We start from the raw sequence: 13,074 nt of genomic DNA on the forward strand, positions 1-13,074 counted from the left end.
GCTGAGCCATAAAACCCCTGAGGACAAGAGTTTCCACAGCCTCCCCGATGACCTGCCCCAAGGCTGTGCTTCTCTTCTAGAAATTTTTTCCTTCCATCTCTTGTTTTGAAGCTGAGCATCATTGGCCTCTGTTGTTACCTTATTTTGCATAAAAAGCCTGTCAGAATAATCTGTTCCTCTGTAAGCACATGCAGCTCTAATAATTTGGGATAAAGCAACATGAATTCAGAATGTAAGCTTCACTTCAAAAATCCTTTTTTTCTCCGCTTGATGTCTTGATGGAAGATCTGAACTTGGGATGTGTCCATTGCCACCTGTCCGTCTGCCAAGCCCTAGCATTCCAGCACACCTTGCAACAAGTCTAAAAGTATTATTTTAGGAAAATTATTATAGTTCCTTTATGATTCCTTTTTTCCATTAACTGGTATTTCACAAGCTGAGTAGCCTTACTGTCTTTTCTTGTGCACCTTCTTGCTTTTGCTGAAATTGTTGGTTATTTGGTGGTGCTGTTGGTTTTGAGTTGTGGTTTTTACTCTCTTGATGTGCTATAACTTCTCCTGTGGTTTCATTGCAGGCCTTGCTGAGACCAGGACGAATAGACAGAATTATCTACGTGCCGTTGCCAGATGCAGCCACTCGCAGGGAGATCTTCAAACTTCATTTTCAGTCCATGCCAGTGAGCGATGAAGTCTGCTTAGCTGAGCTCGTTGAGCACACCCAGAAGTACTCAGGAGCAGAGGTAAAACTTTCTGGAGTCGCTGCACAAAACGATGTTTGAGTTGAACTCAAGTATCATCGTCCAGATACCACCCCTTTAGCCTTCTCCAAGTGCTGGTCGGAATTGTGAAAGGGAAGGGTTGAGAGATTTCTGTGTTTCTGCTCAGAGAGCAGAATGCAATCTGGGGCTTTTTTATTTCGAGATCTCCATCAGAGGATTGTTGCCAAGGGAAGGGTCTCTTCCAAGGTGAGCCACAGTATGATCCCAGATGGCCTCATGAAGGATGTGCTACCAGGAGTGGAGGGAGGCAGAGGCAAGTGCTCCCAGACTCTCCAGGCAGTTCACCTGGGTCTCCCCACATCCTCAGGGATCTTTTGAGTTTAGGATTGTGACTGAGAGCCTCAAATGGAGTTATGAAACAGTGTAGGGGAATTGCAAGGCAGTCACTGGTCACTTTGAAGCTTGTGTTCCTATTCCATATAATCAGGACCTCACAGCTGCACTTTACTCTTACAGCTCATTGGTATTAGTTACCTTCTGACAATGAATGTCAGACAATTATTTCCTGTCCTGGGTAGAAGGAGAAACTTTCTCAGATGCTGCTACCTGTCAGTTACAATAAGTAGCAGTACATTAGTGGTCACCACTCTGCTCCCTGAATATTATTCATGTCAGTGTCTCGTGAAAGGATATTTCATTCTTTCCTCATTTTAATTAATTGAGAGTAATTATATTACTTCAAAAATTCAAAGAATGTTATTAAGATTGCCAAGTCAAGCCCTTAAAAGGTACGAAAGACCAGAATTTCCACCTTCCTGTAAGCAGTCCTAGTGTATTATCGCAACATCTTTAATTACACAGTCACCTTCTGCTTTTTCCATAGCAGAGTGGAAAATGTGATGTGCTTGCCTTAGCTCTCCAGCTTTCAGTGTGCTGTTTACAAGGGCAAGGAAATAAGGTAAACTTTTGTCTTGGTCCAAAAGAGAGGGTGATGGTGGAGTGTTTGTGTGGTTCTTGTAATGCTGAAGGCCTTTCTCAATGGACTGTTCATTGAATATGATGTTCCAGGCAAGATTTCGGCTCATTTAGCTATCACTCAAATGCTGGTATGATGTAAAATGCTGTGTTGCCTACTAAGTAACCTCTGGCTGCTGAGGGCACTGCTGAGTGTGCTCTGGCCTGATTTTGGGAACCTGTGTCACAGGGGACACCAAAGTTGAACACAGAAGATCTTTTCTCCTCCACAGCGCGGGACAGGCTGTGCTCCGGGAAAGAATGAATGAAAGCTGTGTAGAGAGCAAGGCTGGTTTGTGTAGCACATCTCATTTCCACACAATGTGGGCTATCCTAATGGAAAAAAGGCAACAATGAAAAGGGTTTCAGGCTTAAGTGTTGGTTTGAAAAACTGTTGCAGCTCTACTGCCCCCACACTTTGGAGCAGTGACCTGAAACAGTACTGTGTTCATATCCGGGTGACAGTGATACAGCTTTTGCTGCCTTAGGGAAATTTCTCTGCCTCTGGCTGAGCTACAAGCCTCCAAAAGCATAAATATAAACATATCCTTCGTTGTGTATGGAAACTGATGTCTTACCAGGCAACAACTGTAACGCTTGTATTTTAGAAATTCTAAGCAAAGCATATGGGGATTTCCTTTGGATCTGGATCAGCTGAAGCTCTAGTGGTGAATTCCTGTGCCTGGTTGATAATGAGTCGCAAATGTCTTGGTGCTGGCTTTGTACAGAACCAAAAATAAGTTAATGGGTCATTGAGTGCAGCTACACACTAGTTGCAGGGGGAAAAAAGGGCTGCCTGTTTCTAACACAGCATTTCTCATGAATTTTGTTCTTTTGCATCATTCAAAGTATTATAATAACTGGGATGCAAAGAGTAAATACAGAAAAAGCCTCAGTCAGTGTTCCTTGGAAGAATACATAAGAAGTCTTGGCAGTTGGCACGCACAGTGGCCAGTTTCATTAAAGCCTTTTCTTCCTAGTGTCTCCAGCTTCCCAGCTTTACAAATAGTTTCCGCTGCTGAATGGCAAGTTCCCATTCCACTGTTCTACCCTTTGTTTAGAAAAAGAAATGGAAAATGCTTGGTTTTGTGACTAGAAGATGCCGTATGAATAGGGAGTTGCGTGTAAAGATGCGTTGAATCATCCCACCGTGAGCTGAATAAACAAGCCAGTAAAGCGGATAGTTCAGTGAGCATCTGGCTTCCAACTTGGCCCTTTTTCAGATCAGATACTTGCATATACTTTTGCCTGTCATCACTTATGACCAGTTATCTCTGTTCACCTGCTGGATGCACGTTTCTCTTAATGAGTACCTTTAAAGATATATCAAGATAGCAAAATAGGGTGATTACTTCCCACTGTTTCATGTGAGAGAAAATGGAAGATAATTTATGAGGGTGAATTACAATTTCCTTCTCTCGTGTGTAAGTGAAGTTTAATGTAATAAAAAAGGGCACTAGGCAAGCAATGTCTGTACAATTAGCTTTTAGGTCCAACAAATTCTCAGCTTTCTAGAAATACTTTGATTTGAGTTTGATCTGCATTTCCAGCCTCTTCTGGAGCAGTGCTGTGCAGCAGTGCTTGAGGCTCTGCTTCAGGGATACTTCAGTGTCTGTAAATCAGGAGAGAAATTGGTAGGCACAGAGGAGAAGTCCTTAAAAGTGATAAAAATGGTGAAAACAACAAACATCATGCTGCACCGAAACTTTTATAAGGTTTAATCTAGTGTTTCTGCATGTTATTTTGGGCAAACTTTCAGGAGGTCCAAATTTTATCAATATTTTTTAATGTTTTTTATTAGTTTTATATAATTAGGATGCCTTCACTCTGAGATTGTTCCCAATTTGATCACAGATTTTTCCTAGAGCGTTTTCACTGCTGTACTTCATACTGAGAAGTTTTATCTGTTTGATTTCTCACTAAAGTAGGACTAATTAAAGATCTGGCCACAGAAGTATTTAAAAGCGATGTTTCAAAGTACAAGCCGTGTGAGTTCCTCTTTGCTTGTTTTCATGGTGCTGCTGCAGCCATATAACCCATCTCTAGGAAAGATTGGCTTTCCACAAACTCAGGTGCTCCACTGTTTTTAAATTGGGCTTAGATGAGCAAGGGATGAAGCCAGTGTTTCCCCACTGTAGAAATGTTTTTTACCAGAAAGTAAGTAATAAAAAGGAAAATAAACCTAGTAGAGTGAGGGACCCTCTTTTATTGTCTGAGCTCCAGTCAGATGATGTTTTTGTTAAAATTTAAAAGACAGTAGCGGAGAGGGAGTTTTAGGCAGGAACTGAAATCAAGTGTTGAGCTGTTTTGAGTTTGAATTTGGTTAGAAGTAATAAAAAATTAAATAATCTGGATATGATGACAATATTCTTCAGATGAGTGTGCTAATAGAACTAAGATAATGGGACTGACTGCTTTTAAATTGGTGGAAAGCAGGTCATGGTGAAAGCCAAGGCTGGCATGGTTTCTATAGTATTATCAGTTTCCATGCTTACAGGACACAATAGTAAAGCGGGAATCTTGGAACCTGTAAATCTTTCATTGGTTCTTAGGCGAAGCAGAACAGTTAATGTAAAAAATATCTTTCTCACTTTGCAATAACTCTCAATGGGAGCACAGAGAATGAAGGGGAAGAAAAGCAAGCTGATGAAGGTTTGCTCTGGCTCAACTAAAAGCAGATTTGATGCCAAAAAGGTCTTTGCAGCAGCACACTAGCTGCAATCAGCTCAAGCCTTTGACTCTTAAAATATGTATTCCAAAACGTGCATGTTCTTGTTTACCAGATATTGACATATTTAAACTGTTAACTTTAATATAAAAACACCCCAAACAACTAAAACCTCTCCAAATTCCTCTCTCTCTTACAGAGGAAGGTACTAAGTATGAAAAGAATGAGGATGAGTTCTGTCATAGGTGTACAGAAGGGTAAAGAGTCTTTTAAGAGATTAGAAAAAAATTGTCTCTTTAATGAAGAACATCTGCAGTAAAGGGGAGAGAGGGCTTAGATATAGGGGGAAAAAAAGGACATTTGACAAATAAGGATGTTTTACTTTCTTTACATCTAGCTTTCTGTGAAGAAAAAGATCTTCCAGACTTAAGGAAAAGGCTTTCTGCCTACCATTTTTAAAGGGCAATGAATTCAATCCTATGTAGTAGCCTAAAAAGAGACCCTGGCTTTTTGAAGTGAACGCATAAAAAAATTTAAAAAAAAAGCCCGAAAGAGTAAACTCTCTATATGGGGAAAAAAACAGTATACCATTCAAATCTTGTCCTGGCTGAAGCTCAGGGTTTTAATTTTTAAATGTAAACATGTTTGTTGCTTTTCTGCTCAGTTATGCTAAATCCTGAGCACGTTCAATTCCCATTGGATTCAGCGAGTGTCAAAGGTGCTGAACACATCATACTTTGGAACTGGCCCATCAGATTTTGTACTTCTAAAATGCCACCAAGAAATGCATATGTCGCATCAGAAATGTGTGATTTGAAAATATTCTTTGGTAGTTAAAGCATCTGGGGCTGAAATGACTCTGGCCTGACACTGCTGGACGGCCTTTCCTTCTGAAGGCACAGCTTAGCTCCACACCAAGATGTGGTATCACAGTGACATTACAGATTTTTGAAGTGAGGAGCACTGTCAAACTGCAATGCAGCAAGATTAAGGCCTCAGATGAACTCCTGATGTTTCTCTTGGAATGATACAGAGGATCTGTTAATTTATATCACTCATTGCAAAGTGAACATTTTTGTGTGGGTGGGTGAGGAAAAGAGGCTCAGCCTTCATCCAGTATGGGTAATATGGGATCACCGCCTTCCTACACACGTTTATCAGTGCTAAGGATGTGTTTGGCACACGTGGCTGGAAGGTGAGGAAATACCTGGCATTCGGAATGTTTTCCGAATGTCAGTGTTTGGGATAAACGAGATGAATCACCGGAAAGGAAATAACTAACTACACAGGACTTCCCATGGGATTTTGCTCACTGCTGGTCTCACAAGAACCTTGTACGTGCAGAATGTGCTTGGGCAGATTGGGAACGAGGGCAGCACGAGCACCTGGGTATGTGAGTGATCACTCATTGGCATGGCAGTGCTGAAAACAAGACTTTGTGGTGTTACTCCATCTCTCCTTTTCCTCCAGACTTTCCTTTTCAGGCATTTCAGAAAGATCAGGCTCCCATCGCGCATTTTTTCAGAGATGGGGTGGCAGGTTTGTTGCCAAAAGTGGATGGATTTTCTGGATCACTGTTGTGTCTCAACTGAGAACCGATACAGTGCTGTGTGCACTCACCCTGGGAACATATAAAGCCTGGTTAGCAATCAGCATGTTTATGCAAAATGTAAGGTTCGGTATAGAGAGGAGTATTTGCACTAAAATTTATGCATGGCAAGCCCATCTAGGAAAGAGCCTTCTCTCCTTCGGTGAGATTTGCTAATAGTTTAATCAAGCAGAGGAGATTTAATGCGTCTGGCTGAAGGGGCATTAGTGTTTCCGAAAAGGTCAGACCCATTAACAGCTCAGGAGGAATACAGTGGAAACTGCTTCCTAAGTAACTCAGAGAACAGTGATCCTCAGAGGAGCTGGGGGGAAAAAAGCCAGGGGGAATTTGAATGAGCACCAAGCAGTGCTGAGGTATGAATTCCACTGCTTCTCAAACTTGAGATTTCCTTTCCTCGTAAAGCTCCCTGTGCCTTTGCGGGGTTATTTCTTTTGTCCCTATTCGGAGAAAGAACATCCATAGAAGCATCACCTGTGTCAGGGGCAAGCTCCCTTCCCATGAGCTTGTGCAAACCCGCTGTAGTTTCCCCAAACCATCCGAGGCCGTGGGAGATGCCCGAATTTACCAGTAGCACCAATTGTACTGTTTGTCTCCTTCCCTGTCCCTGCCTTCCCTGCTCCACACACGGCAGAGTATCCAGGAGCTCCCCTTTGTTGAGGGTGGCAGAGGGGGAGTGTGTTGCCAGCACAACAGGGGACTGTTGAGCTGTCACCAACACACAGGCTTAGAAAAGGGAGACCTAAACTGATACTCTGTCAGCCAGCTTCACTTGCCCTCCGCTCTTGCCTCTGGCTTTGCTGCTTTATTGTCCTGGGTTTGGCTGTAATTCCCAGCAATGGAAAAACATGTTGCTCTTTAAAAGCAGATGGGAATTCATTCCTGAAGGAAAAATGTCTCTTTAGGCTACTGCTGTTGTTTGAGTTTTATTTTTTGCCTGTGAGTTATTTCTAGCAACTTTTAATTTAATTTATTCTTTTTTTTTTCTTTTTTATTAATCAGACAGCGTGGGGATTATTCTTCAATGTCTTAAAGCACACGCTCTCACTACAGTAATGATCACAAATAGGGTATATAAAGTTCAGAGTAAAAATTGCATTTGCAGTGATCAGGAAGGAATTGAAAATGTTGGCTTATTTCTACCTTTTGAAGTGTATTCATTTATGTAACACAAATGCTTATATCAGCTCAGAGTAGCAGAACTGGCTTTTATGTTAAAAAAGGGAAAAGGAAAAATAATAAGCACTTTTTCCTCACACTGACCTGTTTTTCTGATTTAAACCTGTAGTGCTGGCACTTGATCTTGTAAGTTATGATGTGTCACCGGGTATGTGGTTAGGATTGGACTTGCTGCTTTGGGTTTGTCTCAACTCTAGTCCTAAGGCACAAAAATTAGAGAAAGTCATCAAAAAGTCATTGCAATTCATGGTAAATCGATTCCTGATCCTTCACTCTTATATGCCAACTTCAGGGCCAGATCCTCAATGTATGCAAGTTGCTGTAAATATTGAGTATGTCTTAGTACATTAGCAAAAGATATGTCTGAAGTTTTTTGTTTTATTTTCCATTAAATCACTGATTTGTATTTTTCATAAATGGGGGAGAAGGGAGGGAGCTAAATATTCTTACATATCCATTGCCATTTCTCACGCCCTTAAAATTAATAATTGTCTGACTTGCTTAAGTGGCTGCTGTGATTACTTTTAATAGTGTACAATGTCTGGCTATCAGTCAGTGTTCAGTTTATCCTTCCTTACATGTATATTATTTTCCCCTTGGATATGCTGAGTCCAGAGGAGGCCACCAAGGTGATTAGAGGGATAGAGCACCTTTCCTTTGAGGAAAGGTGGAGAGAATTGGGATTGTTCAGCTGGGAAAAGAGAAGGCTTGGGGGTGACCTAATTGTAGCCTCCCAGTATCTGAAGGGAGCCTGCAAGAATGATTGAGAGGGGCTATTTACAAGGGCCTGGAGTGACAGGACAAGGGGAAGTGGCTTCAAACTGAAAGAGAGTAGGTTTAGATTAGATAATAGGAAAAAATTCTTTGCTGTGAGGATGGTGAGGCCCTGGCACAGGTTGTCCAGAGAAGCTGTGGCTGCCCCATCCCTAGAAATGTTCAAGGCCAGGTTGGATGGGGCTCTGAGCAACCTGGTCAAGTGTAAGTTGTCCCTGCCCATGGCAGAGGAGTTGGAATTGGATGATGTTTAAGATCCCTTTCAACCCAAACCATTCTATGATTCTATGGTTTCAAGGAGGTATCACTAAGACATAATCTCAGGCATCAACTTAGCCAGTAGAGCTGTGGGAGGCTCCTGGCTTCTGCAGTAAAATTACCTTCCCATCCTTAACAGAATCGATCCTCCAAAAACAAGAGTACTACTTGGTCAATGAGATCTAAAATAGTTCTGATTATGATGTTAATTGGCACTAGGAATATTTAAATATAGTACCTGAAGGCTAACTCGGATAGGATGTTTATACCAGACGAAGGCATCCAGAGGAACACCTCGTGCTGACCTACTTGTATTTCTGGGACTCTGCCAGTTAAATTGCTGTCGTGGTGGAAGAACTGTTAATGAATGGCAGAGGAATAATAGAGCCCAGGTGTAAAAGCTTATTAATCTACCTGAGTATTGTTGCTATGAATGAAAAACATGTATTGTAACGACAACACTAACTATTTATGCTTCACTGAGTGGCAAATATTGGAGAGGTGGGGGTTGTGTATGGATTAAAATATTCAAACATGTTGGTATCTTTGTGTACATAGAAAATAGGGTGTTTGCCTTTGGCAGTCATCAGCAAAGTCATTGTTTCTGTTGCAAAAATTTGGAACCTAATAATAAACAATAACATAATATCTAATAAAATCAAATCACAGTAGACTGTGAATATCTTGAACAATAAATGTACCTAATTTCAAACTTAAAGCTGTCACTAGTAAAACTATATTTGTGTGGAACATGCACCAGTTATTCTGTTTCCATTGCTTTTTCCTATGATAGAAATAATATTTCACTTGTGTAAAGTGAATTTAGAGTTTATTTTGTGAGGGATGATCATTATTGATAAAGTATTTGGTGAGGGTTTTTTCTCCCCCCTTAACTTTCCATAATTTAATTATCACAATTTAATTGTGATATGCTTTAATGTTTCCCATCCCTAAAAATGTGTATGAGCTGCAGGCTTATGCACTTTTCATCCCATAAAGTTATTTGAGTTTGAAAATTTGCTCTGCTGTATTCCTTTAAAAGAGGTTTTGATTACGTATAATTTTATTTTTCTAAGTGAGATTTTTTGGGAGGAAGAATATTTAAAATATCTGCTTTTGTTCTGCTTTCTTTTTTTAACCACAAACTTGAGTCATAACACTGTTGGAGTTGGTGGCTTTTTGGTGAGATTAAGCTGCTCAGTGTTAATTCTGAAACCATTTGAGAAGTTGTTAGTAATTAAGACATTCACTGATGCTGAATGTGGGAACAGGGAAGTTTTCATCCATTTGCAGCCAAACCTACATTGTCAAACAGGGCAATTTTCGTTCTTGCCCTGCAATTTCTGTTTTCCAGAGCCCTGCTGGAAAGCTGATGGGCACAAGCAGTGTTGTAGCTCAGATCTTTGTATATCAGAAATTGGAAGCTGTTATTTCCAAGTTATCTTTTACGGTTACCCTTAAATACGTATGGAAATACATAAAGCTTTAGATTGCCTTTGGCAAAAGGATTAAAAGGTTATTGGCGGATGGAAACAGCGCAGTAACAACTCTGCAGCAAATTATTAGCTATGTTAGAAGCAATTCCGTGGTCTGTTTTGCTTTTTAATTAAACTTTTTCAAACTATCACCCAGTTCTCAGCTTAGGCTTTTTGTTTCCTGTCTTTGAGCAATGAAAACGTCAAGGGTAGCTGGGTAGGAAAAAAGCCTTTCAGGTCTTAGTCTTCTGTAATTTGTCCATGGCATTGCGTGTATAGAAGTGAGCCATCGGATCTGGCTTGACCACTTGCAGTGGAAGAAAACAGAGCAAAGCCCAAGATGAGTGCAACTGCTAATCAGTCTTGACATCCCTATTGTCAGGGGAAGAGAACCAAGAGCATTTTGTCCAGTCTAAAAGAGCTGCTTTGGATTTTGTTTGATGGCTCGTTTTCTTCTTTAGGGAGGTGGGGGTGGGAGTTATTTTTTTTCCGAGTAATTGGTGTCTTACAGAGGTGGGCTTTGTGGTGTTTGTTACTTCATTTCCTAGCAAACAAAGTAAATTTGTGATAAAACTAGAAAATGGCTATTGCACTTAACATTGCAGAGTGAAACACACCATTGGAGGGGAAGGAGGGGGAGAGCAGCAGTCTGTCTTCTGTTTTGTCTTATTGTGCTTTTTACTGGGATCAACCAACTTTGGCTTTTTCCAGAACTGCTCCCCGTAAACTCCTATTTGATGATAAACTGATGAAGAGGGGTTAAAAAAAGGTATGCCCAGCTCACACATTAGACTCTGTGTGTTTGAAAGTAGTAGTGAGTCCATGTCAGGAAAACTCTTTCTGCTCCATCTCTTCGGCAGGTGATTTTCCTTCCACAATGTGTTTTTTGTCGTTCAGCCAAGGGTGAGGGACCAAAGGAGAGAAGTCAGGAGGGCAAGTTGGTGGGGATTTTTCCCATGACAGGAGCTGGGGTGTTCAGCCACAAGCAAGCAGAAAGCAGCAACCCCAAACCCAAAAGTCATGTGCCACTTGTGTTTCGGGTTACTTTGTGCAAGCGGCAATCGTGGTGTGTACCTGGAGAGAGGTGTTTTGGGGAGCCCCCTTGCCAGGGAGGGCACACAGTCATGCTGGAGGGCTCATCACAGGCTCTTGTAATCAACCATGTCACCATTTCATGGGATCTTGCCATTTCTGTGGTCATTTTTCTGTATTTATGTGTTCTACAAACCAAGGGGAAAGAGAACCAAACCGCGTTCCTTTGTTAGCGAAACAGAATTTGCAGGCAGGAAAATGTGTGCGATAATTCAGTGTAAACAAGAGAGAACAAAACTTTTCTTGATTTTGACTTTTCTAGTTAAAGGCCTGAGGAGTTCCAAAGAAGCATTGGCAGTCTTGTTTTAATATTCAAATAGCAAGCACTCATCATAATGAAATGTCAGTTCTCAGAAGTGGAGTATAGTCAGAATGTTAAAAGCTGAAAACTTGCTCTCCGTTTCTAACATTCTTTGCTCCTAAATTTGCAAAAGTGTAGTTTGTCTTCATTAAACCATGTTTAGCAGGAACAATATTTATGGAAAAGCAGGAAAAAAAGAAAAAAAAAAGAAATCATTTATCTTCCATCAATGCTTGGAAGTTGGAATAAGAAAGTGAACTTGGGCATTGAGACAGGATCTTACCCTAGGCTAATTGTTTACCATTAAAGAGAGAGCTTGCATGCAGGAGGGAGTGTTATGTTTTGGACTTACTTCCTTGTAACTCATAAATCTTGGCTGTATAAATGTTCAGTCATTAATTAAGGCTTTCAAATTAATCTGTTTCCTGACTGGACTTGGCTGTTTTTGCATAGAGCAGTGCTGTTGCCCAACCTCCCGGTTTCGGAGTGCTCTCAAACGTGTGACATGGAAGGATGATGTTTATTGTGGAGAGCTAATGAACAGCAGTAAGGAGGGGAGGGGGAGGCCTTTGGTTACCAACATGTACAGGAAATAGAGCAGTGGTATCAAAATGGTTTTGCATACTGTAATTGCTTCCCTTACTTCAAACAATGGTAAAAGTGGCTATTTTATATTGATAAATGTCAGTCCGGAGCAGAAGGATTTTTCATTCCTTTCATTATTCTAGAACAGTGTTCTGTCTTTGCAGTTCAGCCAGTTTACTCAGGGTGTTGTATAAATGCAGCCAAAAAGTGTCTCTCATGTGATGGAAAAAGGTTTCTACTGTTGTTAGAGACTTTTTAGAAATTAACTGGTAATGTTATCATTCAGGTAGTATTATCATTGCATTCATTTGACCTGCTGCTCATCTGGGGCTTGTGTCCTACTTGTGTTACTCTGTCTTTACAGATGTGTAAATGTAGATGTATTTGTGTCTCCTTTCTTACTTACACAGGAGCATTTATAAGATATTTAATTATTTCTCTAACGTTAAGTATTTTCAGAAATTTGTCCTGGAGATGTGCTACATTTTGAAGCCATTTTAAACCAAAAACGTTTTCATTATCTGGCTTGTAAGGCTTAGATTAGACATATAGAAGAAATTCTTTGCTGTCAGGGTGGTGAGGCACTGGCACAGGTTGCCCAGAGAAGCTGTGGCTGCCCCGTCCCTGGAAGTATCAAGGCCAGGTTGAACAGGGCTCTGAGCAACCTGGGGTAGTGGAAGGTGTCCCTGCCCATGGCAGGGGGGTTGGAACAGGACATCTTTAAGATCCCTTTCAACCCAAACCATTCCAGAATTCTTTTTTTTTTTTTTTTTTTTTTAGTAAAATGATTTTTCCATAACCAAGAAAACCCCTTGCATTTTCATGGCTCCAAAGAGAAGGCATGTTTTCAGTGTCAGTTAGTCCCAAGCTAAGCCACTGTGAACATTTCCAGGTCTTTCAGTACTGCTTTTTGCAGGTTTGTGATGAGAGATGTGACTCTATGTGTTTGTGAGGAGCAGTGGCAGAGGAATCCCTGTCCTTTTAACCAGAGTTTTGAAATCGAGCACAACTCAGTGTGGCCTCAGTGCTAATGTAAGCATGTGCAAGAGCAGCCTTTTAAACTCAACTCTACCACTCTTATCATGTCTTTTTGGAGCAGCTAAAGAGATTATTGTCATCCAGTAAGTTCTTTCAAAAGTAGAAGCTGACCACAGAGACGCAGCGTCAAAGACGTGCAAGCAGCAAGTGACCCACTGAGTTAATCCAGGTGAGCCTCTTGTGCTTGGTAAAAGTACCACGTGGAGCATGATAGGAACACTTGATAAATGATAAAACATAGCATTAAGAAACTGTGGTGATAAATCTCCCTTCTGCCAGAACACATTTGATTGAAAACAGTCCTGGGCTTGCTGGGAGATAGGTTTGGACTGTCTCATGGGTTTCTTCTTTCTTGTGAATTTGATT

General features: G+C 40.9%; 1 protein-coding gene across 1 annotated transcript in view; it reads left to right on the forward strand.

Moving 5' to 3' along the window:
• SPATA5 (spermatogenesis associated 5) overlaps positions 1 to 13,074 on the forward strand; it is a 165,610-nt gene that overhangs the window by 132,613 nt on the left and 19,923 nt on the right. Inside the window, exon 15 of the mRNA XM_027658913.1 lies at positions 575 to 739. Within this exon, the coding sequence (XP_027514714.1) occupies positions 575 to 739 (165 nt within the window). The remainder of the gene's footprint in view (positions 1 to 574; positions 740 to 13,074) is intronic.

This window comes from Corapipo altera, unplaced genomic scaffold (genome assembly GCF_003945725.1).
Source record: "Corapipo altera isolate COAL_440 unplaced genomic scaffold, ASM394572v1 255, whole genome shotgun sequence".
In the NCBI taxonomy this organism is placed as follows: Eukaryota; Metazoa; Chordata; class Aves; order Passeriformes; family Pipridae; genus Corapipo; species Corapipo altera.